The 27,745-nt window shown below is 40.3% G+C and overlaps 1 protein-coding gene across 1 annotated transcript in view; it reads right to left on the minus strand.

Moving 5' to 3' along the window:
• cadps2 (Ca++-dependent secretion activator 2) overlaps positions 1–27,745 on the minus strand; it is a 377,866-nt gene that overhangs the window by 169,556 nt on the left and 180,565 nt on the right. Inside the window, exons 4-5 of the mRNA XM_084058851.1 lie at positions 8,740–8,820; positions 6,725–6,958 (exon numbers count right to left, since the gene is read on the minus strand). Of these exons, the coding sequence (XP_083914977.1) occupies positions 6,725–6,958; positions 8,740–8,820 (315 nt within the window). The remainder of the gene's footprint in view (positions 1–6,724; positions 6,959–8,739; positions 8,821–27,745) is intronic.

Consider the following 27,745-nt stretch of genomic DNA (forward strand, 5'->3'; position numbering starts at 1 on the left):
CTCCATCTTTTGACTGAAGTGTCTTCTCCAGCTGTCTAGAACTGTCCCAAACAGTGACTCTCAAGTTACGATCCAGAAATGGTCAGCTTTGACTTCCACTCTGTGCTCTAATGGTCTAAATAGGAGGATTAAAAGTTTCCTTCTCTTTCACTAATGTCCTCAAACTGTGTGGAATCGGCCTTTAAATCCAACTGCTCAAATGTCGACTCATCAGATGTGACGTCATTTTCCCAAAAATGGACTCCAGACCGGCCTCAACGTACTGTGATTGGACTCATCGGGTAACCATGGCAACATGGGGCGTCCATAGCTGAATCGTTAGAGAGCCCTATTTTAATAGCACTTCTCAGTAATATGGCAATGGATTAACTGAGGACCTGTGTCAGTGTCCTAACAAAGCAAGGGGGTCGACTGTTGAGGTGGTGACAAACATTTCACTCAAATAACGTTATAAACAGTGTTGGCCAAGTTACTTTAAAAAAGTAACAATAGTTAAAGTTATAGTTACTAGTTAGGCTACTGCTCTCAAAAGGTAATTAGTTAGTTACTTTACTTAAACATGATATATATATATATATATATATATATATATATATATATATATATATATATATATATATATATATATATATATATATTATAAACAGCCGACCTAAAAGTACTCAGTGCTTTACAGCCTTCCTAGAAATGTACTCAAAAGTACAGATCCTCAGAATCTGTACTTAAGTACAGTACTCAAGTACATTGACTCCGTTACTGTCCACCACTGCATATTTAGCATAACGTTCTAATCAGGGACCACAGCTGAAATTACATCTTGTAACACGACTGTGCTTGAATATTTCTATGCGTGTGCACTTTAGTCAACACATTCCCTGCCATTGACGCAGGTGATTAGTGATTACACTAGAGGGCGCTCTTCGCCAACCTATGAATGATCCCTTGACTGCGAGAGAAGGCAAGAACCGTAAATGACGTCATCCCCAAAAAAGTCACCCCGTCCACTCCTATGTTATGAGATTTAGAAAAAAACACATCTAGCTCGGATTTCTTCTCCCAGACTGCGTTTTTTTTGTGAAAACGAGCCATATTCAACTGCCGATAACAACAGAACGGACAATCGCGGTTAGAATGTTTTTGTTCCGGTGGATAGAAGAGACCGTCCCCCTCCCCCCAGACCACTTTTGTTTACATCCGTGTCCACATCGTGGCTTCCTCTTTGTGGATCGTCAAAATAAGGTACAAACGCCCATTAAGACCTGAGGTGATTCTTATTTATTTATTAAAAAAAAAAAAAAAAAAGTTTCAAGATTTTTCTAAAATAGCAGATCTACAAGTTCATAGCGCGGCACTCGGTGCCGCGCTATGAACTTGTATATCTGCTATTTTTGAATAGCCATAGAAATCTAAAGTGACACAGACGCGTTCCAGGTCTTAACTCATTGAGTGCCATTAACGTGTTTCACGTGTTTTTACCGCTATGGCGTGTTTGACGTGTTTTTGAAAATTTTTTAAAAAATAAAATAAAATAAAATATTTTTTTTTTTTTGAAAAACATGTTCAGAACCCAATATATCATTATCTGAAGATTTGCAGCTCCATCCACTCCTTGTTTAACGTATAACTGAAAAAGGCTGTATCTCGCTTCCTAAGCACTTTTTTTTTTTACAAAAAAACTCTGGCACTGGGACAACATAATATAGAAATAATTCTGGCAATTCTGGGTTAATGTGATTGTGTTAATAAACTTCCTTGATTGTCTGTCTTTTTGTATATTGCTGGATGATCTATGACCCTGCCTCAGCCAAGAATGTAACTTCCTTCAGAGTGTGAGACTGATCTGTATTAGAAACGGGTAAACCGGTGATGTATTACTTCATTAATATTCATACAATATAAATGAATCGCTAATTTAACCCTATTTACACTACATATCCAAGAGCAAGAGTTTTACTGTATGGCAGATGCTTCTGAAAGAAAAAAAGGGCTTGATTGGCGCTGCCCCGGGCTATAACCTCATGAGCGTATGCATTAATCTGGCCCTGTACACATTTTGTGCAAATCTTTGAATATATACATTTTTTTTTAAACAACATGTTTAACTCAAATCATTGCTTCTGCATGGGGGTCCCTGGAACAACATATTTTGAGATGAGGGTCGGCGGCCAAAAACTTATAATTTTGTGTAGTCCTTGACAAGAAAAAGTTTGATCACCACTGATGTAGCGACAATGTTTTTTTTCAGAAAAATTAAGACATTTGTTGAGACATTTGACACTTCCAAATGTTTGCTTTAAAAATATATAAAGGCCTATACGATTTGCAAAAAATGTTCATGATTTTTTTAAAAATGGCAGATATACAAGCTCATAGCGTATGAGCTTGTACATCTGCTATTTTTGAATAGCCAAAGAAATCTAAAATGACACAGACGCATTCCCGGATTGAATGGGTTAGTATGAATTCAAGCAGGGGGCGGTACAATGTAAGCCGCACTTCATTTGGGGGTGAAGGCAGTGGAATTCATTTATGAAGCCTTTTATACAAAACAAATCAGCAGAAAGTGCTCTTAACGTTGTTTAATGTTCTTCATAATGCTGCTGCGTTTTACACCAGTTTCTTATCTCCATATTTCAACTTTTTCTGTTTTTTTTTGGTAAATTAATGCCCTACTTTGCCATCTAATAGTGTTGTGCAAAAGTAGCCGATCGATAAGCACACAAGCTGAGCTAATCGCTATTTGAAAATGTTTGACAGTGAAAGGGGTTAATTCTGCCTGTGGTATTCATACATATATTTAACCAATCAAAAGCATTAACGCAAGCTCTTGGGACTAGAATAACTGCATTGGAACACAAGTTATTATTTTTTTTCTTTAATCCAGCCTTGCATAACTATGCACGTTTTAGCCCACAAGGTTACTTGCACAAAATGTACATAGCTATGTGTATTTAATGTACATCAGTTGTCTTTACTTTGCCCATATGTAGGGATAGTGTACTAGGTTGATGTAATTATGCGCATATCTTAAATTCTCTTCTTTTGTATCCTGAGTTCCATATTACGTTTGTTCTGTTCCGGCACACTTTTGGGCAGCAAAGTTTTCCACTTCAGTCAGGCTTTTAGGTAGCCCTGCCAGTGTTGGGGTCCTCAGTGTTTACAGTGAACTCACGTTGAGACTGAGAGTGCGTTCATGAAGGGTAAGTTACAATTGTATTGCATAAATTATTATGTTTACAGAACTACCACTCAAATACAGTCCTTTGTTCACATTCATACCATCATCCTTCATTCAATCTGTCAGTCATTAGCCTGTACAGCTGAAACTTTATATACAACACAACAAAGCTATTCTGGAGTCCACGTCTGCTCTTTTACCGCAGTATCTGTCCTGGGTAGAGAGGTCCCAGCAGAAACATTCATCTCCAATAACTGTTCTTAAAGGACGACTTCACCACTTTTCAACATATCTTCATATAATAGGTCCTCACTAATGCTCATGATAAAATGGTACCATTTTTTTCTAATCAGTCTGTGTCTCAGAGGAGGGCTGTAGACAGTTCAGAAACCCGTCTACCAGTGACATCATCAATGGGGAATCCAAGCTAATAGAAACTGCATGCTTTGTATTCCTGGAAAGTTGCAATGCAATAATAGATCCCATTGTTCTCGCCTTAATAAAAATCTGAATGAAAAAAGTGTAATCTTTTTGGGAAAAAAAATCCTGCCTAACGATGATGTCACTGGTAGACGGGTTTCTGGACTGTCCACAGCCCTCCTATGAGACACAGACCAAGTAGAAAAAAATTGTACCATTTTATCATGAGCATTAGTGAGGACCTATTATATGAAGATATGTTGAAAAGTGGTGAAGTCGTCCTTTAATATTATATTGCGTCATGTCCCCTTCCGCTCCCTCAGCCCTGGTAACGCCCACCGCCTACCTGGGCTAATAGAGCCTTTGCTGCCCCCCAACCCTGTGAAATGCACTCCCCAAAACTCTCAGAGAACAGAGAAGCCCCCACACTCAAAACCTTCAAAACCCCTCTTAAAACCAACATCTAAAATGTGGCTTTCCACAGCTAACTGCACACCCCCCTGTCTCACCATTGCACTGTTTTTATTGATTTTATTCCTTAGTTTTAGCCTCTTCTTAGAGTTTACTCCTCCCCCCCATGTAAAGTGTATGTGGGTACTACTTTGAGATATCATTGCTGTTGTTGCCCAGTCGTGTGGACCACGTCACACCCAACGTCGTCCCTGTTTGTACCTGGACGAGTGTGTGACAAATAAACTCTTGATTCTCTTGCTACAATAACCGAGAACTCACTCAGACATGAGGGAGCCCGGGCACTACACCACGTGTACTTGTTGTTGTGGTACAATTCAGTATGATTTCAAGCAGGGAGCGATACAATGTAAGCTGCACTTCATTTGGGGGTGAACGTAGCCAAGTGGAATCTATTTATGAAGCCCTTTATACAAAACAAATCAGCAGAAAGTGCTCAGCAGAGGAAGTAATGCAGGGAAAAAAAGCACAAGGGAGAGCTAGAAAAGAAAATGGTCATTGACACCGAGACTGTGCACACGCACATATTGCGTGTACTGTAAGGTAAGCGATTACCAAAATCGGTTTGTTTTGGTTCACCCCATGTCCCCATGAGTGCGGTGAGTTACGTTATGTGGCAGAAGTGTGTTGGGTGTGTTCACATGCACACAGGTTTGTATACTATACTTTTTAGGGCATCAATATCTTAAGACAGCGGTTGTATGAATGCCATTTTTTATACATTTTCCCATTTTTAACCGTAAGAGTAAAGCCAAAAAATTGCAGATCTACAAGCTCAAAAAGTAACCACATTTTAACCACGTTAGATTCATCAGAAACACCCGACCTTGGTTCTGGTGACTGATATTGTCCTTCTAATACGTGAGGAGACTGTGTTTTTACAATTACTTTTTTTTCTTTTTAAATGAAAAAAAATAAGATACAATCAAAATAAATAAATTAAATAAATTTAAAAAGTAATCGAAAAAACACGGCCCCCCCCCCTCACATTAGGAGGGCAGTATGAGTCACCAGAACCAAGGACGTTGTTTTTGATGAATCTAACATGGTTAAAAGTTATAATGGGTTTGTATTGGTAGGGGGCGTGATTAAATGAATATCAAATATCTAAATACTGAATCAAGCAACTTAACCCATTAAGACCTGAGACCGATTCTTACTAATGTCTTCTAAATCCCAACAGTTTTCTGCAAAACGTATGTTTCTATATCAGTGGTTCTCAAACTTTTTCATGTCAAGGACCCCCAAAATCATATGTATTTGGCCGCCGACCCCCATCTCAAAATGTTTTGTTCCAGGGACCCCCCAGAAGCAAAGAATAGAGTTAAACATGTTTGCTTTAAACAATATATATTCAAAGATTTGCAGACATGTTCACGATTTTTCAAAAGCCAAAGTGTAAAATAATGTTTTTTTTTAGCTCAAATGAAAAAGTGACACAGATGCGTTCCAGGTCTAAATGGGTTAAAAACTGTCTGGGGTGCTCCCAAAAGCCTGAGTAGACGATAAAATGACCCAACGTTTTTATGAAAGTGAAATATCCCTTTAATTAAACCTGCTCACATATGGGTCCTGTGTGCACATGCAGCCCACATGCAGCATCTAATTGGAATTGAGTACAGTTACCTGTTACCTGGAGACCAAAGAGGTATAGCCTATTTTAGTTCCTTCAGTGCCTTTTATAACTTGTTTCAGATACAGATCACCATTGCAGGTGGCAGATAGCCTACTGACAACTAAGACATCTTAGGTAATCTTAACTATAGAATAAATCATGTTTAACTCTAATTCCAACCCCTAAACCTAACCTCTAAATGTCTAATCACGATCCTAACCCCAACATGAATCTTTTCCTAATTGAAAAGGTATGTCAAAAAAATATTCTTAACCATAAAACACACACACACACACACACACACACACACACACACACACACACACACACACACACACACACACACACACACACACACACACACACACACACACACACACACACACACACACACACACACACACACACACACACACACACACACACACACACACACACGGCGCCAGGATGAAATGACTGAGGGTGCAGCTGAAAATTGTGAGGGTGCACACCAGTCGCGCAGCGCGCATGCATGCTGCGAGACCCGTGTGCGAAATTTGCGGTTATTTCGCCAATTGTGGCCGTTTTTGGGCGTGTTTTTGTTACTTTTTTTCGGTTTTAGGGTTAGGTTAGGCTTATGTTATTTAATTTAATTCTTGTTTTTGCCTGATTTTACCGATTCTTTATCAAAAAATGAATTATAAAAAAATATATTTTTTTTTTTTTTTTTTTTAAATAAACTGAGGGGGCACAATTTGAAACTGAGTGCCTGGCCCCCTCAGGCACCCCCGTGGCGCCGGGCCTGACACACACACACACACACACGCGCGCGCGCACACGCATGAGCACACGCACACGCGCACACACACACACACACACACACACACACACACACACACACACACACACACACACACACACACACACACACACACACACACACACACACACACACACACACACACACACACACACGCATGAGCACACACACACACACACACACACACACACACACACACACACACACACACACACACACACGCACACGCGCGCACACACACCTCCAGCGTGAAGGAGAGGACCACGTCGGACTTGGACAGGATGTCCCCCTCGTCGCCCATGTCCAGGAAGGAGTTGTTCATGGGGGTGCGTTTGAGCTTCTGCTTGAAGTCGGCTCCTCCTTTGGACACGGGCAGGCTCTCCAGGTTGGCCATCAGCAGGTTGACGGAGGAACGCAGCTCCTCCACGTACATGGCCTCCATGTCGGGGGACACAAACTGGGGATAGCGCCTCTCCTTTAGGGGGTGATAAAGGCAGGTCAGGTTCTATAGGTTAGATGGACACTCTGTAAACACTTAACCAATTCAATCCGGGAACGCATCTGTGTCATTTTAGATTTGAGCATAAGCATTATTTTATACTTTGGCTATTAACCCTTTAAGACCTGAGGCCAATTCTACGAAATGTCTTCTAATTCCTAACTGTTTATTGAAAAAACTTATGTTACTATGTCAGTGGTTCTCAATCTTTTTCATGTCAAGGACCCCCAAAATTATATGAATTTGGCCGTCGAGCCCCATCTCAAAATGTGTTGTTCCAGGGACCCCCAGAAGCAAAGAATAGAGTTAAAAATGTTCGCTTTAAACAATATATATTCAAAGATTTGCACCCATTTTCACGATTTTTCAAAAAAAACAGATCTACAAGCTCATAGCGCGGCACTCGGTGCCGCGCTATGAGCTTGTATATCTGCTATTTTTGAATAGCCAAAGTGTAAAATAATGCTTTTTAGCCCAAATAAAGAAGTGACACAGATGCGTTCCAGGTCTCAATGGGTTAAAAAATAGCAGATGAGCTACAAGCTCATAGCACGGCTATGAGCTTGTAGATCTGCTATTTTTTGAAAAATCTTAGAATATAGATCTCTGAATATATATATATTTTTTTAAAGCGAACATTTGTAACTCAGGTTGGGAGGGGTCCCTGGAACAATATATTTTGAGCTAGGGGTCCGCGGCCAAATACATATCTAAATGTATTTTCTAAAGCCTAATAGTATGTTGCTATATCAGTGGTGCTCCAACTTTTCAATGTCAAGGACCCCCCAAAATGTTGGCCACAGACCCCCATCTCAAAATATGTTGTTCCAGGGATCCCACAGAAGCAAAGATTTGAGTTAAAAATGTTCGCTTTAAAAAATAATATATATATTCAAAGATTACATTATATAAGATTATATTATATATTCATGAAATGTTCAAGATTTTTCTTAAAAAAATAGATCTACAAGCTGACAAGCGCGGCACTCTGTGCCATGCTATGAGCTGATATATCTGCTATTGCTAAATAGCCAAAGTATAAAATAATGTTTAAAGTGGTTACACAGATGCGTTCCAGTTTTGAATGGGTTAAATACATGATCCTACGTGTACCTTGCAAGAGGCTCTATAGACGGGTTTCCTGTTAGTAAACATGAGAGGAATATGACCGCGCAGAGGAGGGGGAAGCCTATGGGTGCGTTTGGAAATTACGCACCGGAGCACACTCGCCTATTAGTTTGTATTGGCCAGTGCGCTCACTGCCGCTCAGGGCTGTATTTTCGAACGCGCCTTTCACCCGGGCATGCGCAGATTGCGCATTCTGCTCTGTGATGACGTCGCGCGGAAATCCGTCTATGCACAGCAGCCATATTATCACTTCCTTCACAGGTGTTACCAATGATACTAATGAAGGCTCTGTTCCATTTAGCGTAGCACAGTGGTTTCCACGACCCCCACAACTCTGAGAGTGTACAAATGGAACCAAATTTCCATGTGTACACTCTCAGAGTTACACACCCAATAAGGGGCCATTTGGAAGCCCATGAGGGTCCATGGACCCCCAACTGTAGACCCACTGGTGTAACAGAGTGTTTCCAGTGGGCCAACATGCACACAATATCAGCACCAGAATGGAACAGAGCCTTCATTAGTATCATTGGTAACACCTGTGAATGTCTTCATAACATGGCTGCTGTGAATAGAGCCAAGTGGCAGTGTGCGGGGTTATCTTTTTGTTATGGTGTAACAACACCTACCTTGGCCACCCTCTCAGCGAGCTGGAGTCTCCCGTCCAACTCCCTACGGATCTGTGCTGCCTGCTCGTCCACATTGTCGAGCTGGGGGGAAAAGAGCAACACAAATACAGAACAAGAGTCAATAAAATCAATCAAACAGCCGAGTGGAAGGAGAGCAGAAGAGCTAATCTTCGACGACAGGAGGCCTCCTCCCAGAGATCACTCTCCCATCCTGATCGGGGGGGCGCCTCAGTGGAGAGGGTCAAAGAGTTCAAATTCTCTCACTGAAGATCTCACCTGGGCAGTGCAGACAGAGCGGGTGGTGAAGAGAAACAGTGGTGGAAAAGGTACTGTAATATACTGGTGACTCTGAATAAGTACACTTTGGGTGAGCTTCCAAACATACAGTAGGTCAGGGGTAGGCAATTGAGATAAGCCTAGGGCCAATATCACTCCCAGACATTCCATCGCGGGCCGGGCGCGCGTGCATGTGCGCGCGCGCAAAATTTTTCGGGTCTAATTCGGGTCTAACTCGGTCTAATTCGGGTCTAATTTGGGTCTAATTCGGTTCTGTTTGACCAATATAAATCAACATTTTTTCCGGTTTAAATATCAGCACAGGCGATTTTTCTGGTGATTTCTTTTTTCTTCTCCATTTTCCTCTAATCTAGCTATAAAATGTTATAAATCCTTTAAAATGCATCGTGTTTATGAGTGCATGATTTCAAAAGTGGGTTCAGGTTCTATGAAATAAGTATTTATAATTATTTTAACATTAATTTTTAATACTTTTTTTATAACACTTTTCAGTAAATCATTCATACTGTATCTTTACTAATATGTGACTGATGGCACCAACAATGTGAACATTAACATAATTAAACCGAATTAAAATCAGACCAAGATAAAAGATGAATCCATTTGATCACGGAGTGCTTGATTTCAGAGTCTCTTGAAACGAGCGCTACATTAGTTATAATTACAATGCGCCATTTACTAACTAAATAAAAAATACATAGGGGGGCGCTCGCTGTTATTTGTTCAGTCTGTCGCTTGATTGCAGAAAACATTTCAGCTGCTGCTAGTGAGCGAGATACAAACAACAACAATGGCGCTATCGAAAAGTTTGAAGAGGAAAGTTGACAGTGAAAACAGAGTGTTTAGAGAGGAGTGGACAGATCGGTATGTGTTCATCTTACCTGGTTTCACGAATGCAAATCCAATATGTCTGATCTGCACATTGTCACATTTATGTTTCTATTAGTAAAGATACAGTTTGAATGATTTACTGAACTGTGTTTTTATTTCATACCATACTACTGCTTGTTTGCTATTTCAGCACCAAGTGCTGTCCAGTGTCCACTGACTTTTTTTCATGTCATTGAGCGAGCGCCGCCCACGTTATACCCCGCTGTCATTCTCTGGGTGCATCCACATATCTCCGTCAAGTTACCGTACGGACGCCGGAAGTCCCATCCACTCCCATGTTAAGTTTAAAACCGGAAGTACCGTTCCGGTTTTTTTTTAACATGGGAGTGGACGGGGCTACCGTCGCGTAGCCAGCGTACCGTTGCACGCTAGCTTACGGACATGTGTGGATGTACCCACTCTCAACATGGAGTAATAGTCATTATTTAGGTGGGGATAGTTTCTGTATTTGGATATAATAGATATAATAGCGGCCTATATGTGAGACTATCGGTCTGATACTGTATAAAAATAAAATCCCTCCCCCCCAAAAAAAATCAAAAAATATTTTTCTAAAAAAAAAAAAAAAAACATTTTTCAAAAAAATTAAATTCTCAAAATTATCTCACGGGCCAGATATTATTTCTGGGGGGCCAATTTCGGCCCGCGGGCCGCCTATTGCCGACCCCTGCAGTAGGTCTTTACTGGTAGACTTCACAGGTTCAACTGACACATACAGCACACTTCAGAGGCTTTCAACAGGTGCAGGGGATATTGGTAATCAGCACAGATGCAAATAATGTTCCTAATCAGTAGCTGCTTCTACACATAAAGACACACTATTACACTCCTCCCTTTTAGCAATGTCGTGGCAATTAACAAATAACACAAAAAATGCCTCTAAGTCTTAATTTCAAATAAGCAATATAATCTGCGGTCATTCAGTGAAAATCCTTTAACAACAAAACTGTTCACCTCCTATTAATATAATGCAACAAGCATAACATTTGGTTAACAGCATAGATGCAAATAATGTTCCTAATCAGTAGCTGCTTCTACACATAAAGACACACTATTACAGGTACTCACATTTTTTACTTAAGTACAAGTATCAATACTGATATACTGTTACAAGTAAATGTCCGGAATTCAAAATGTACTTGAGTAAAACTAAAAGTACAACAGTATTGGCATCAAAATGTACTAAAAGAACCAAAAGTAAAAGTGCTCATCATGCAGAATGTCCCATTTCAAGTTTTCAAATGTATAAAAATCTTTTGAAAATAGCAGATCTACAATGCGACACATTGTGAGCTTGTAGATCGGCTATTTTCAAATGGCCGAAATGTATACAGGGCTGAAGTGGCTAATATAGGTTTTGTAATAATAATAAAAATCTACAAAGTAACCAGTAACTAAAGTGTTCAAATAAATGCAGTGGATTAAAAGTACAATATTTGGATCCGAAATGTAGTGGAGTAGAAGTAAAAGTATTGGAAAATGGATATCAAGTAAAGTACAAATACCTCAAAATGTTACTTAAGTGCAGTACTTAAGAACATATACTTAGTTACTTTCCACCACTGGTCCCAAAGTCCTAGGGGCTTTCTAATTCACTTTCAAATAAAATAAACATTTAAAAAATGTAAAATAAAAGTAATGGATAAATCACAACCCCCTCATGCATTAGAATGTCTTTCTAATGCGCGAGGGGGCCGTGATTTTTCCATTACTTTTTTCAAGTATTATTATTTTATTGTTTTAATTTTTTTTTTTTAATTTTTTTTTTTTGAAAGTGAAATATCCTGTAGGGATAATCCAATCAAAAGCTGATGGGATTAAGGAGAATGTTAATGAAGCATCCATTCAAGACTTGAATGGAAGACTTGGGATTTCAATCAGGATCCATGGATTAGAATAGACATCACTCTACTAATGAGAAAATGAGCACTAATTTACAATCATACAATTGCTTTTGTTTACTTCGTTCACACTACGTGATCTGCACATTAACCCATTAAGACCGGGAACGCATCTGTGTCATTTTAGATATAACCATAATTTTATACTTTGCCTATTCAAAAATAGCAGATATACACAGATATACGCTCAAAGCTTGTAGATCTGATTTTTTTTTAAATCTTGAACATTTGTGCAAATCTATGAACATATATATTTTTAAAGGGATTTTTTTTTCACTCTCTGGGGGGGTCCCTGGAACAAAATATTTTCAGGGTCCACAGCCAAATACATATCATTTTGGGGGTTCTTGGCATGAAAAAGTTTGACGACCACTGATATTATAGCAACACACGTTTTCTTTTTTCAGAAACTGACATTTGTAGATGCGTCACCAGATTGAATGGGTTAAATGCAGCATTTTCAGTGTGCGTGCATGCGTGCGCGCGCGCCGGCTTGTAGTACGGAGTCATATCTGCTTGCATATTACTATATGTAATGTACATACATGGTTCAATGGGTGAGCTGAAGAAGTCCAGCTGCCACCCCTCACACACACACAACACAGCTCGGCTCTGTAATTATAGTTTTAAGATAAGATGTCATTTCCGTGATTATTGCCAGTCACTCTGGATAAGAGCGTCTGCTTAACCCATTAAGACCTGGAACTGTGTCATTTTTAGATTTGAGCTCAAAAGCATTATTTTACACTTTGTGCTATTCAAAAATAGCAGATATACAAGCTCATAGCGCGGCACCGAGTGCCGCGCTACGAGCTTGTAGATCTGCTATTTTTGAAAAATCGTGAAAATGTGTGCAAATCTTTGAATATATATATTTTTAAAGGGAACATTTTAAACTCAAATCGTTGCTTCTGGGGGTCCCTGGAACAACATATTTTGATGGGGTTCCACGGTCAAATACATATCATTCTGGGGGTCCTTGACATGAAAAAGATTGAGCACCACTGATATAGAAACATAAGTTTTTCAGAAAACTGTTGAGATTTAGGAGACATGTAGAATCGGCTTCAGGTCTCAATGGGTTAAAAGACTAAAAAGATGCAAGTTCACTCCTGTTTACCGAGACGTGTAATATTTTTGCAATAGTGAAACATTATAATAAAGAACACCAATCAATCACATCTAATTCAACTGTATTTTTGCATAAAATTGCTCTTCATCTCAAAACACCTACAGTGTGTTTCATTCTAAAATGAAATTACCATATAGACCGGTAATGTTATTTCTGTAATGTATTTTCCTCACATTATACTTCTAATTTCTGTATCTGTAATTTCCTGTGTGTGAAAAGCCCAGTTTATCTGCTGAACTGTAAATTGAATATCGTTGCTGTCGGGGGAAAGAAACCTCCTATCTCCATATTCTAACTTTGTGTGTTTTTTTCGTGAATTAACTCATTGCGTGCCATTAACGTGTTTCACGTGTTTTAGCGCTATGGTGCAACGTGCCATTAATGCGTTTCACGTGTTTTTGAAAAAAATAGAAAAAAACTTTTAAAAAAAGAACCCAAGATATCATTATCTGAAGATTTGCAGCTCCATCCACTCCTTGTTTAACTTATAACTTAAAAAGGCTGTATCTCGCTTCCTAAGCACTTTTTTTTGTACTTAAAAAAAATAAATAAATCGTAATGGCCAGAAATAGATGATAATAATTTGGGCACTCAATGAGTTAAAGGAATAGTTCACCGTAAAAAAAGTGCTTATTTTCTATCAATTGCACACCCCATGAAGCATTGAATTCATGGTCAATAATTTGATAACCGGGTGTATTCCCGGTAGGAGAATCGAGGAGTCTACTTTGAGTCTCCTACCGGATACATTAGCATAATATCAAATTATTGCCTTAGGAATGCGACAAAAACTAAAAAAATCTTCATGAATTCAATGCTTCATGGGGTGAGTAATTGATAGAAAATAAGTCATTTTTGGGGCGAACTGCTCCTTTAATGCCCTACTTGATCATACTACAGCGTCACACAAAATGCTGAATGCTGAAAAGTAATAGTTTTTGGACATATGAGGTTTCCACCCGACAGAGACCCTTGTATAACAGAAACCTTTCAACGAGTGCATGCAGTCTTCACACCTACAGTAATTGTTTCTCCGTCTTAATTGGCTTTTCCAGTCCATTCAACTAAAGCTACACACAGAACATGTACCCGGCACGGTTAATTAACGTATTAACCCCAATTACAGCAGCCTCAAGGCAAGCACATGCATCTCATGGCCTCTAGAGAGAGCAGTGGTTCTCAAAGTGGGGTCCGGGGAACCCCAGGGATCCTTGGGGGGGGATTCCAGAGGGTCCCCAGCAAAAGCAGCTAACAACACATTGAGTGCCATAAACGTAGTTTTTTTTCAAAAACAAAACACAATTTGAAAATTCCACAAGAGGGCGCTCTAACACAACTTAAGAATGATCCCCGACTCTAATAGAAGAAATCGACGGATGTGATGTCATCCCAAAAAAAAACGTCCGGTCCGTCCGTCCCAATGATAGGATCTTGTGAAACACACTTCTAGCTCCATATCTTTTTTTTGTGGTGAGAACCAGACATTTTCGACGGGCGATCGCTCTAAAATGGCGGATCGCGGTAGAAATGTTATTGTTCCAGTTGATAGACATCGGCCGGACACTTTTAGATACATCCGGGTCCTCGTTGTGGCTTCTGCAGCTGTCTAAAGATCGCCAAGACACGGTAAAAAAACACTGGCACTCTAAATGTCCTTTCACACGGCAAGCAGCAAACGCGCCTATGTAATTCATTTATTTTGACGTGCGGAGAAGTTGAGGGGCGGTGAGGCAGGCGGGCGCGGCCCCCCGTGAAATTCTCGCGCCGCGCGGGAGAAAAAAAAACAACAATGATCGCGATCACCGCTGATCCAAGCGGTACCGCCCGCGTGAACCGCCTGCCGTGTGTTACGACCTTATGGATGATTTGGATGATAGTACCTGGCAACCAATGCGTTAACACAGCATCACAATCATTTTAAACACAAATCTTCTCTTCTGGGGGTCCCTGGCACAAAACATTTTCAGATGGCGGTCTGCGGCCAAATATAGCCTACATCAATGTGGGGGTCCTTGGCATGAAAAAGTTTGAGAACCAGTGGCTTAGAGTGTTATTTCTGATGTTTTTAAGTATGATTAGGCCCTCAAAAACTAGATTAGATTGTCCTAAAAAATTATAATAATAATTCCTTGCATTTCAATAGGGCTTCGCACTGGACTGGTGCAGTGCTCAGTAAAAAAAAAAAAAACTCTTTCCAAATGGCATTAATCATCATTAGTCTGCCATTTATTGACTGACACTTAGTTCCAATTTGCACAAGCCATTATGTTAGGTGATTAAGACTTCCTGATCGACACAGAACATTAGTAATTAATGGATAATGATCAAATTAACCTGCACAGTATTATGTACTGTATTCCTCTCAGGATCTGGTCTTCCACAGCAGTAGGCAATGCATGGTGTCATCTGATTGATTGAATACTTTATTAGACTATGTCATACATTTGGGCTTAAAAGGATAACACGAACAACTCTCGAGGACTTGTTTCCATTGTGGTCCTATATGTATTCCATTCATTTCATCAACATAGCATCAAAAATTACACCAAAATACAATATTGTCAACAAAATATAAAACACTATATGTATATGTAGAGTAGAAACATGGGGAACTAAATTAGAAAACATGCTCCTCAGAGAACAGGTCTCCACTAGGTCAGGTGTGGGCAAGCAATGTTCAGAATTCACCAATCAGGATAGAATATGAAAAATAGGACGGATCCGTCTTGATCACTTTACTAAAGAGATAACGTGTACCGATTTGCGTGATTTTTGGACAAAATGTGTAGGAGTAATATAAAGAAAATACATTTTGCAAAAATTGTCACCAGGATGGCATTAGTTCCTCAATGTAGTGCAAAGGTTCACCGCAATCGGACGCCGCGTTCATGATTTGAATTGAATTAATTAAGCTTTTGCTCCAATTAGAGTAGTGGATGACTAAGCTAAAGCAAGATGTGGTGACATAACCTGACCTAAAGGGAAACAGTGGTCTCTCTCCATCTTTTCTTCGACCTGTTTCTCCCATAGAATCATAGAATGGAAGCGAACGCCGATGTGTGAGTCCAGCCATTATATGCTGACACTGATACACTACAAAGAAAAGGGGAAAACTGTAGGTTAAAGTCAGCCTTTGTAACTTTAGCCAAGAGGAAAGAAAGAGAAAGGACTTGAATGAATTACAACCGGCAATTTGCAATTTCCCTGGGGATAAATAAAGTTCCTATCTATCTATCTGTCTGTCTAACCTCTCCTGTGCAACAATAACCTTGGGTATTGTCTGGGCGCTGATTGAATAAAAGTTTGTGTGCAGCGCTGAAGGCTGAAATCACATGCTGCCTCACGATTCATGGCTAGCACTCAAAATATCGATTTTCCGGCATCCAGGGGATTGAGTTTGAGAAGAAACAATGTTAAAGATGTCTTTTTTTTTCTCACAGACCTGCATTTGGATTAAGTGCAGGGATGATCAGCAATAGATTATTTACAAACTAAACGGCACCACTACTAGGAATCTTTTGCCATGGTTAAAAGTTAGAGTATGTGATATTTCTTTGCAAACAATGTTTATTGTTTCTATTCTCAGCGTTTCCCCTAGCCAGATGTTTTTTTTTTTTTTTTACTATAATTTTTATCCCACGATTTTGTAACCCATATTTTTTCACCCAGTGCCAATTGCCTATGTAATCCTGGGCGCTACTCTCCCTCTGCCAGCCTAGGGAGAGCCCAAGCTGAAGCTCATGCCTCCTTCAATGCATGAGGAGCAAGCAGGCCGCTTCTTATCACCCGACAGGGGGGAGTTTCCCTGGTTGGACGTAGCGCGTGGAAGGAACCCGTTATTCCAACCAGTTCTTTTCCCCTCCATCAGGCGCCCTGGCTGACCAGGGGGAGGCAGTATAGTGACCAGGATTACTGCATGTTTTTGTGAGGGTATTAAATACCCTAGGAGACACGGGGAGAACATGCAAACTCCACCCCTAGCCAGATGTTGAAGGTGTGGGGGAGGAATGCGACCCCACGCCAAAAATGTTGTGAGCTTGTAGATCTGCTATTTTCACAATGTTTGCCTCTTTCTTACATAATATTTGATAATTTGGCCAATTTGGTATTAAAAAGGTCTTAAAAGTCTTTCAATCGTAACTTTAGAAATGTGCAGAAATACCCTGTATAATATACACTTATACTGTATGTTTGTTTGTTTACTGTTGAGTGAGAAAAAAATGGTACTGTACACATTAAGCTTATGATCTGGGGACCCCCCCCCCCATAAAAATGTGGGGACCCCTGTGCTAGTGGTTCAGTGCTCATAAAGGGTTGAGAACCAACCACTGGCCAAGATGCAGCACTTCCACAGAACTTTCAAGTGCACAGAGGTGCTCCTCCACTAAAATAAATCCTGACCCTATACCATACATGGGCACCTTCACTTAATGCGGCCTGCAGGTTAATAACGGAATAATAATATATAATTGATTTCAGCTGTTACAATTCCAAACATGCAAACATGACCCGCTTTAATTTCTTCAGTCTATATTAGTAGCTTAAATGACTAGAATTCAAATTCTATTGTCTTTTTTATGTCCAATGTATTTGTATTTAAATATATAGTTAACATAGGTATAACTAAATGCATGTGTCTGCCCTCTGGAGTGAGTGTGGAAAAATAGTGGCCCTCTCCATCATCAAAGTTGCCCACCCCTGCCCTATACTGTCTAGGGCGGTTGCTTGTTTTGTTAGGCCTACAGTATATATGTAAGTAACGAGTAGCAATCACTCACAGAGAAGAACTCACAATAGCAAAGGACACTGGTCAGCTCCTCAATCATCACTTCACAATCATGCAATCTGGACAGAAATATTGAAGTTTGAAATGGAAAGAAGAAAATAAAAAACACGTTGCTTTAGCTGGAGTTGTGTCCACTCGGCCATTGTAGAATAAAACAAACTGCCCCACTGTCATGCTGTTGTGTGTTATAGGAAGTAAGATTCTATGTGTCGTCTTTACCTGTGTGTTATGTTGTATGACACTCTTCCTTATGTGTTCCTTATGTTGAACAGTGAAAAACAACACATTTAATATATAGTCTCTATTCATAGTCTATTCTCTACTCTCTTCTCTAAAACATTCATTAAATTACAACAGACTTTGGTTAACTTTTCTTCGCCCCGTTTCTCCTATAGAATGAAAGTGACCTCAGATGTGTGAGTCCAGCCATTATATGCTGACCCTGATACACTACAAAGAAAAGGGGGAGACTGTAGGTTAAGCCATTAAGACCGGGAACACATCGGCGTCATTTTAAGATTGCTTTGGCTATTCAAAAATAGCAGATCTACAAGCTCCTAGCGTATTGATAGCCATCTATACTAGTCCTCATTCTAAAAAAGATTCAACCACACGACTTAAAGACGGGGTGCCGTGATTTTCAGTGATTTTTCCCCCCCCTTAAAACATAATCATCAGGCATTATGGTTATACTAGGAGGAAGATTTTTTTCAAAAAAGTGTACAGAAATTGTTAAAATTATGTTTTTATGTGGACACGCCTCCCGTTCATTAAGTATACCTGGTTCTCACCTTAGCAACTCCTCCACCACCTTAGCACCACCCACCTGTCCTAGTCCCTCCTCCTCCTCATGCCCACACCTGTTGTGTTATGATAATGAGGGGGAGGGTATATTTTTATTATGTCACTAAAGGGCTGTTTTTCTACTGGCACGTTTGACCCTCAAGGTTTCAGCCTCCAGGTAGAAACTCAAAATAGTCAGAGAAGACATAAAACACCATAAAAACACCACCAGGGGGCTTAATGAAGTTCTATCAACCTCACAGACACATGAAAAACAGAAAAGGTGCAAAACCATGGCACCACCTCTTTAACACATCGGGTGCCAGCGTTTTTTCATAACAACTTACCGTGGGTGCCAGCATTCTCCCATTGACTGTGCTTTGTTGTTTGTTGTTTCCGCGTGCGTTACAAGCAAATCCACGCAAAAAAAAGCATCGATTCATGTTCTGCCATGAGCCTGGCTACAGGCTGGAACCATAACATCCCCTCGCGGGTTACAACGGGGGGGGGATCGCGCATCGCGCATGACCGTTTTTCCCCACAGGAAACAGATTCGGAGATATAGGCGTTTCAAAGTAGGAAATAGACAGGAACCGGATGGGGGGAAAAAAAGTGTTTCCGGTGAGCGATCTGGCACTTCCTTCGCAGGATTACAATGGGTGCTCCCAGAGCTGCTCTAGCCCCGCCCGCGCGGAGAAAAACGAAAAAAAACAAAAAGACTGAAATCACGGTTCAGACCGTGTTCGGCACCGAAGCTTCGGAACCGCCACTAAGTAAACACACGGTTCAGACCGTGTTTGGCACCCGATGTGTTAAGACTTCTTTAGTGCATGTAAGTGGAACAGTACTCCTTCAGTACTTTCCCACATGGCAAATTTCTGTGTGTGGCGGCGGTTTGATGGCCATGTTGAACCCCACTTAAAGTTTGCTGCTTATCTCTGTTCTTTTTCTGCTCTTCCATTTCATTTTGTTATCGGCACAGAGAGTTCCACTTGTCTCTTTGGATTTGGGGAGTGTGGGGGGGGTTCCATCAGCTCTGCTATCTTGGATCATCAGTTTTTCTACGTGTGTCTCTACCCTCAGATATTCTCTTTTTTGCAATCAGGCTCTCTTTCTGCCAGGCAGTCCCATGGCTATACTTTCCTCTCCTCTTCAAAAACGTGGCCGACATCAATTGTAACATCTGCCGTTTATGTGCTCCGCGCTCTGATCATCTGTTCAACTCAGATGATCGGCGGTGGCAAAGGGAGGTAGAGCGGTCGCCTGGGAATCAGGGAAAGGGAGCGACGATGATGTGGTACCACCCACGTTTAGAAGAAGCATGGCAAAATTGTCATTTTAACTACTCTTCCACCAAATGTGGAATGCAGTGGTGTAAAGTAACTAAGTACATTTACTCAAGTGCTGTACATGAGTACAATTTTGAGGTATTTGTACTTTATTTTAATATTTCCAATATCCAATACTTTTTACTTCTACTCCACTACATCTCAGGGTCAAATCATTTGAAAATAGCCGATCTACAAGCTCACAATGCGTCGCGATGCGACACATTGTGAGCTTGTAGATCTGCTATTTTCAAATGATGTTCATACATTTGAAAACTTGAATGGGACATTCTGCATAATGAGTACTTTCTACTTTTGGTACTTTAAGTGCATCTTGACTCAAGCACATTTTGAATTCCGGACTTTTTACTTGTAACAGAGTATTTCTTCATTGCATTATTGATACTTTTACTTAAAGGACGACTTCACCACTTTTCAACATATCTTCATATAATAGGTCCTCACTAATGCTCATGATAAAATGGTACAATTTTTGTTACGGCTCAGTCCTCCTCACCTTCACATTCACGGCTCCTCCCCTCTCTCTCTGACTACTCACTGGCTCAACTCAGCGCACCTGCTCTCCCTCACCAATCTCCACACCTGCCTTCCATTCCACAATCAACTGCTGCCACTACAAAAGCCCAGTCTGCACTTCACTCCTCGCCAGAGCTTCACCAGTCTACCCGTAGGCCAGCCTACAGTAGTTTAGTTACTCTAGTTGTAGTGCTCTCCAGTTTAGATTTACACAGCTACTTTAACAGCCTGTTTAACTTCATGCAGTTGCAGTGCCAGCTTTCTGTTGCTTTTTGCCCTGTGATTATTTCCACTGATCCTGTGTCTCCTCTCCTCTCCAGTACCCCGGATTCCAACGCTGAGTTGTGCCGACCTGCGGAGCCACCAATCCACACTAACTCCACTTTCCACCCAAGATTACTCTTTTCAATAAATACGCCCACGGGCTTCACCCTACCTACGTCTCCTCCTTGCTGTGCGCTTGGGTCACACACACTAGCCCTAACAATTTTTTGGGGCGGTGTAGCCGCCCCCTATAAGTGAGTTTTGGACACCGACCAAAACATTTGTGTACCCCCTAACCCTTCCATTGTTAATGCAAATCGATACTTTTTGCATATCAGCCAATCACATTACAGCTAGTGTCATCACCACTAACTGTAATGTGATTGGCTGACTTTGCAAATTCATGACTGTGATTGGCTAGCGAAACACATGACACATGTGCAGCCCTATGAATAGCAGTATGGACTTTAAAAAAAGTCATTTATCCTTTTTTTAAAGTGAGTCATGTTGTGATGACCACACACCGCCCACTTCACACTGGGTTTGATTTTTTCTAATCAGTCTGTGTCTCAGAGGAGGGCTGTAGACAGTTCAGAAACCCGTCTACCAGTGACATCATCGATGGGGAATCCAAGCTAATAGAAACTGCAGGCTTTGTATTCCTGGAAAGTTGCAATGCAGTAATAAATCCCATTGTTCTCGCCTTAATAAAGTAATCTTTTTGGGAAAAAAAATCCTGCCTAACGATGATGTCACTGGTAGACGGGTTTCTGGACTGTCCACAGCCCTCCTATGAGACACAGACCAAGTAGAAAAAAATTGTATCATTTTATCATGAGCATTAGTGAGGACCTATTATATGAAGATATGTTGAAAAGTGGTGAAGTCGTCCTTTAACACATTGGGTGCCAAAACCGTATATATACGGTTTTGGGAATACAACCACGGAGTAATAATTTTTTTTTTCCCTTCACAGCAGCAGGAGATATCATTTTCCGAAGATTTAGACTCCAATCCACTTCCTGGTTAACTTATGACTTCAAAAGCCTGTATCTCGGCTCCTAAAAAATGGTTAAAAATCCTGGCACTCAGTGTACTCTGTTTTAAAAAAAAACTGGCACCCCATGTGTTAAGTAAAAAATGTGAGTACTTTTGCCCTGACACCGTCCATTATCACTGTGTATCACTGGTTTCTTTCAAAATCTGCATGTAAAAATATCTATCAGGAGACCACAAGGGGAGGTAAGCTTAATTTTCCGATCTCTATTGTACATAATGTTTGTATTAGTTGATGACATGTATTATTGTGTTCATTTTGTATGCACATTCTCGCACGTGACTATATATATATTAGCTCGCTCCTCCGTTCTTCACTTGACGTGCAGATTTCTGAACGAACCTGACCACTGAATGTACCGCTATTGTTGAAGGCTGCCATCTTGTGTTAAAAGCATTTTAACACATTTTTAAATCGAGTGACTGACTGTAGGCTATTCACTGCATGTAATCACGGGTAACAGGGCGGACAACGGGTCCATTATTTGATGGGCGGGGCGGGTCTGGTTTGTATTTTGATATAATCACGGGTGACGGGTCGGTCCACGGGTCTGATTATTAAGGGGCGCGGTGGGTACGGGTTGTCAAAATTGGACACGTGCAGGACTCTGACTTGAGGCCGATTATAGAGTCTTCTAAATCCTAACAATTTTCTGAAAAAAAAACAAAGTGTGTTGCTATATCAGTGGGCCTCAAACTTTTTCATGTCAAGGACCCCCAAAATGATATGTATTTGACCGCGGATCCCCATCTCAAAATATTTTGTTCCATGGACCCTCCAGAAGCAAAGATTTGAGTAATATATAGGCCTATTCAATTTTAAATTTTTCACGATTATTCTAAAATAGCAGATCTACAAGCTATGAGCATATATATATATATATATATATATATATATATATATATATATATATGCTATTTATTAACCCATTAAGACCTGGAACTGTGTCATTTTTAGATTTGAGCTAAAAAGCATTATTTTACACTTTGGCTATTCAAAAATAGCAGATATACAAGCTCATAGCACGGCGCTATGATCTGCAATTTTTGAAAAATCGTGAAAATGTGTGCAAATCTTCTGAATATATATATTTCTAAAGCGAACATTTTTAACTCAAATCTTTGCTTCTGGGGGGTCCCTGGAACAAAATATTTTGATGGGGGTCCGTGGCCAAATGCATATAATTTTGGGGGTCCTTGACATGAAAAAGATTGAGCACCACTGATATAGAAACATACGTTTTTTAGAAAACTGTTGCGATTTAGGAGACATGTAGAATCGGCTTCAGGTCATGCAGTCATGCTATTTATTAACCACTTTCAACCCGACATCCCTATTTATAGGCTAACATCTTCAAACATGTTTCACCTCCCCCAACAAACACACACACACACACACACACACACACACACACACACACACAGTACAGTATATTGCCATGTTACCGTGACGTATCGTTATTCGTTTCTTCTCAGTCTTTGTAGTTCTGTGCAGTCTGCCTATTTCTATGACAACCACAGCTCACATGATGGCGTTTAACCCATTAAGGCCAGGAACGCATCCGTGTCACTTTAGATTTGGTCTTGGCTATTCAAAGATAGAAGATCTACAAGCTCGTAGCGCGCTACGAGCTTGTAGATCTGCCATTGTTTTTTTTTAAGAAATTGTGAAAATGTGTGCAAATCTTTGAAAATATATCTAAAAACAATAACTCAAATCTTTGCTTCTGGGAAGTACTGGAACAACATATTTTGAGATGGGGGTCCGCGGACAAATACATATCATTGTGGGGGTCCTTCACAGAACCGCTGATATTATAGCGACATAAGTTTAAAAAGAAAAAAAACTTTTAGGATTTAGAAGACATTTGTATAATCCCCCAGAAGCAAAGCTTTGAGTAAAAAATTTTTGCTTTAAAAAACATACAGTATCTAGTCAAAGATGTGCACTTTTTCATGATTTAAAAAAAATACTAAAATTGCAGATCTACAAGTTCGTAACACGGCACCGAGTGCCGCGCTACGAGCTGGTAGATATGCTATTTTGGAATAGCTCAAGTATAATGTCATGGTTAAAGTGGTTAAAATCTGAAATGACAGATGCTTTAATGGGTTAATCAAAGGCATGCTATTCAGTGGTGAAGTCAATACGTGATGATGACGCCTCTTGTCAAACATTCACTCCAGGCACATTGTTTTGCTGTGTGGTGGAAGAAAGCTTGTATGTTACAAACCCAGCCATTGTTATTATTATTCTAAAACATATTTTAAAAGCAGTGAAAATAGCTGAGCTTGTTAGATCTGCTATTTTCATTTAACACTCTTGTACGATGAAGTAGGACATTCATAATACACGAATAAAACGTAAAGAGTTGAAACATGTAGATACAGGGTTTTTCTGCCCGACAGCAACGATATAGCAACGACTAATTGTAAAGTGTGTTCTGTAACATTCTATGGCACCATGGCGTCGATACATGTCAAGGTCTATTCATAGCTTTGAGCATACTGTACAATACAGCCTGTCATACAGTACATAAACAGCTGATGATTTTCCTGTTACTGGCGTTATTTTTAGATTTCCAGACTATTTATATTTCCTCTGTAGTCATTAAAATGTTACAGAGCCTAACCTCAGTAAATTGAGTCTGTGTAAGTCAAGGATGTTTATCTATCTTAATTTATCTTTTCACAAATCAATAAATGTTGTTCATCACATTAAAAAGGGCTCCATTGAATAGGGGTATCCCAGAATAGGGGTGCTAGGGTTCAAAATCAACTTCATTGTCACATCACATTTAGTAGTAGAAACAGTATCTCTCTCTCTCTCTCTCTCTCTCTCTCTCTCTCTCTCTCTCTCTCTCTCTCTCTCTCTCTCTCTCTCTCTCTCTCTCTCTCTCTCTCTCTCTCTCTCTCTCTCTCTCTCTCTCTCTCTCTCTCTCTCTCTCTCTCTCTCTCTCTCTCTCTCTCTCTCTCTCTCTCTCTCTCTCTCTCTCTCTCTCTCTCTCTCTCTCTCTCTCTCTCTCTCTCTCTCTCTCTCTCTCTCTCTCTCTCTCTCTCTCTCTCTCTCTCTCTATAAACAGGTGCTGAGGTCAGAATCAAAGAAGAATAAAGAAAAGCACACTGGGTCATGCTCCAAAGCTTAAACATGCATTGGTCCCATATTCCATTCCATTTTAAACCATCATTGGACGTGATGTTTCGAGGCTACCGGCCTGTTGAGAAATCTTTACGCACGCAGCCAGCCACGGACACAACCTGCGCGATTGTAGCCTAGATAATGAATCCCCTTATGCAAGATGAAGCTGTAAATATCTTTCTATATCCAACTCCTTTACATTCAAATTGCTTTCAGGCCTTAAAGTGACCCTAACCCTAACCCATTAAGACCTGAGGCGATTCTTAAAAATGTTTTCTAAATCCTAACATTAAAAAAAAAAAAAATGTTTCAAGATTTTTCAAAAATAGCAGATCTACAAGCTCATAGCACGGCACTCGGTGCCGCGCTATGAGCTTGTATATCTGCTATTTTTGAATAGCCAAAGAAATCTAAAGCGACACAGATGCGTTCCAGGTGTTATTTCTATGACAACCACAGCTCACATGAAGGCGTTTAACCCATTAAGGCCAGGAACCAGGTGTTATTATTGGCTACGTTTATGCACCTGCTTGTCATTCATGCATTAACATGATTATGTCTGTTATTTTTATCAGATGTCCGATAAATTGAAATCATTCCAGAGACGTAAAATCCTAGCGCAACCTCTGATTCACACAGCTCTTGATAGTCATATGGTCAAGTGAGAGGCAGGATCAGGTCACTTTAAGATATATTTAATTAAAGTTTTTGACCCTGAATGCTAATGTCACTGCTCTGTTTGCATTCTGAACTCCAAATAAAAAGGCGAGATTAAAAGCAAGGTGAGTTAACTGGGTTATTCTGGGGTTTTATTAACACATTGGGTGGCAAAACCGTATATATACGGTTTTGAGAATACAACCATGGAGTGCCAAAACCGTATATATACGTTTTTTGGGAAAAAAAAAAAAAAAAAAACATTTTTTTTTTTTTTTTAATTTTCTTTTTTTTTCTTTTTTTCCTTCACAGCACCAGTAGATATCATTTTCCGAAGATTTAGACTCCAATCCACTTCCTGGTTAACTTATGACTTCAAAAGCCTGTATCTCGGCTCCTCTAAAATGGTTAAAAATCCTGGCACTCAGTGTACTCTGTTTTTAAAAAAACCTGGCACCCCATGTGTTAAGTTGGCCTGTGAAACTGAGAAAACAGCCAGCACACAATAAATGACCTTTTCAACCTAACGGATCTGTTGGGTTGAAACGCGTCCGTTGCTCTGTCCGTGGAGAGGTAAATACAACTATGTGAATGTATTGTGTTGCGGGCGTTCTGCTTTACAGTGCTTTTTCTCAAGTTGGCCTGTGTCATCGGGATGACTATCTTCTATAGTTATCTATCTATAGTTATCTATCTGGAGCTGTGGTTCTCAAACATTTTCACGTCAAGGACCAAATCGATGTATTTGGCTGCAGCCCCCCCCCCATTCTGAAAATAATTATGTTGTGCCAAGGACCCACATAGGATATCCGTGTTAAAGTTTTTCAAGATATTTTTTTTAATTGTTCAAAAGTAGCAAATCTACAAGCTCACAATGCGTCGCAATGCATTCATTTGGTTTGACTGATTTTGATGCTTAACTAATTTTGTTCCCACTACTGTACCCCACTTTGAGAACCACGGTTCTAGAGGGTGACAGGCAGAGACTGAGAGAGGCGAGTGTGTGTGTGTGTGTGTGTGTGTGTGTGTGTGTGTGTGTGTGTGTGTGTAAACACCCCTTAGACTTAGAAGAGTATACTTTTTTTTTTTCTTCAAAATTTTTATCCCACGATTTTGTAACCCTATTTTTTACACCCAGTGCCAATTGTCTATGTAATCCTGGGCACTACCTTCCCTCTGCCAACCTAGGGAGGCCAGGGCCGAGCTCATGCCTCCTTCAATGCATAAGAGCCAACTGACCTTCTTGTCACCTGACAGGGGAGAGTTTCCCTGGTTGGACGTAAGCGCGTGGAAGGAACACGTTATTCCAACCAGTTCCTTTCCCCTCCATCAGGCGCCCCGGCTGGCCAGGGGGAGGCAGTATAGTGACCAGGATTACTGCATGTTTTTTGTGAGGGTATCTACCCTAGGGAACACGGGGAGAACATGCAAACTCCACACAGAGAGGCCCTTTCGCCAACCCCACCTAAGAGTATACTTTTGAACACATCTTGAAAGACAGAAGCTTTCTGAAGTTAGGCGTCTGCATTGAGACCGGTATTGCATCTGTACTTGAGTCTAGCAAACAGCTCTTTGGGGAATATAAGTTACAAGTAATTATATCAAGATAAATGTTTATTTTGTCTTACCACAGCTGCACTAACTAACTATGTTTTTTCCTTAGCACAGCTGCACTAACTACGCAATTATGTTTTCTTATCACAGCTGCAGTAACTAAGCCAACGTCAGACAATATGTAGCAGCACTCATGTTTGTTGTCACTGCCTTTGAAAGCCGTTTAAATGTTTTTTTTTTGCGAAATAAGGAACACTTAGTTCAGTTTTGACAACAAGAGAACAAAACACTAACTGATAGAAGCCCTTTCTGCGTTTCCTACTAACACACAATACAGCAATTTAGCTGGGTCCCCTCCAGCTAAATTGTTCATAGTTAGGAACAGGTCTGTAACTCTGAGAGTGTACATTTGTACACTTTCAGAGTTATGGGGGTCCTTGAAAGGACCCAGCATAATCAGCAGACAAATCCAGAACAAGACAGAGGGTCTAATATGACAGCATGGTCTCTTGTGGATCTCAGACTTCATGTGGGCAGTATGTGGCACATCAGTCATCTATGAATTATCTATTATGTATGATATGACTCAAAATGTCTCGCTCTCGACTCATCTGTCTGTCTGACTGTCAGCCAGCACTATACTGCAGTGGTTCTCAACCTGTGGGTCGGGACCCCCATGAG

The sequence above is a fragment of the Gymnoscopelus microlampas genome (assembly GCF_963454915.1).
Source record: "Gymnoscopelus microlampas genome assembly, chromosome: 6".
In the NCBI taxonomy this organism is placed as follows: domain Eukaryota; kingdom Metazoa; phylum Chordata; class Actinopteri; order Myctophiformes; family Myctophidae; genus Gymnoscopelus; species Gymnoscopelus microlampas.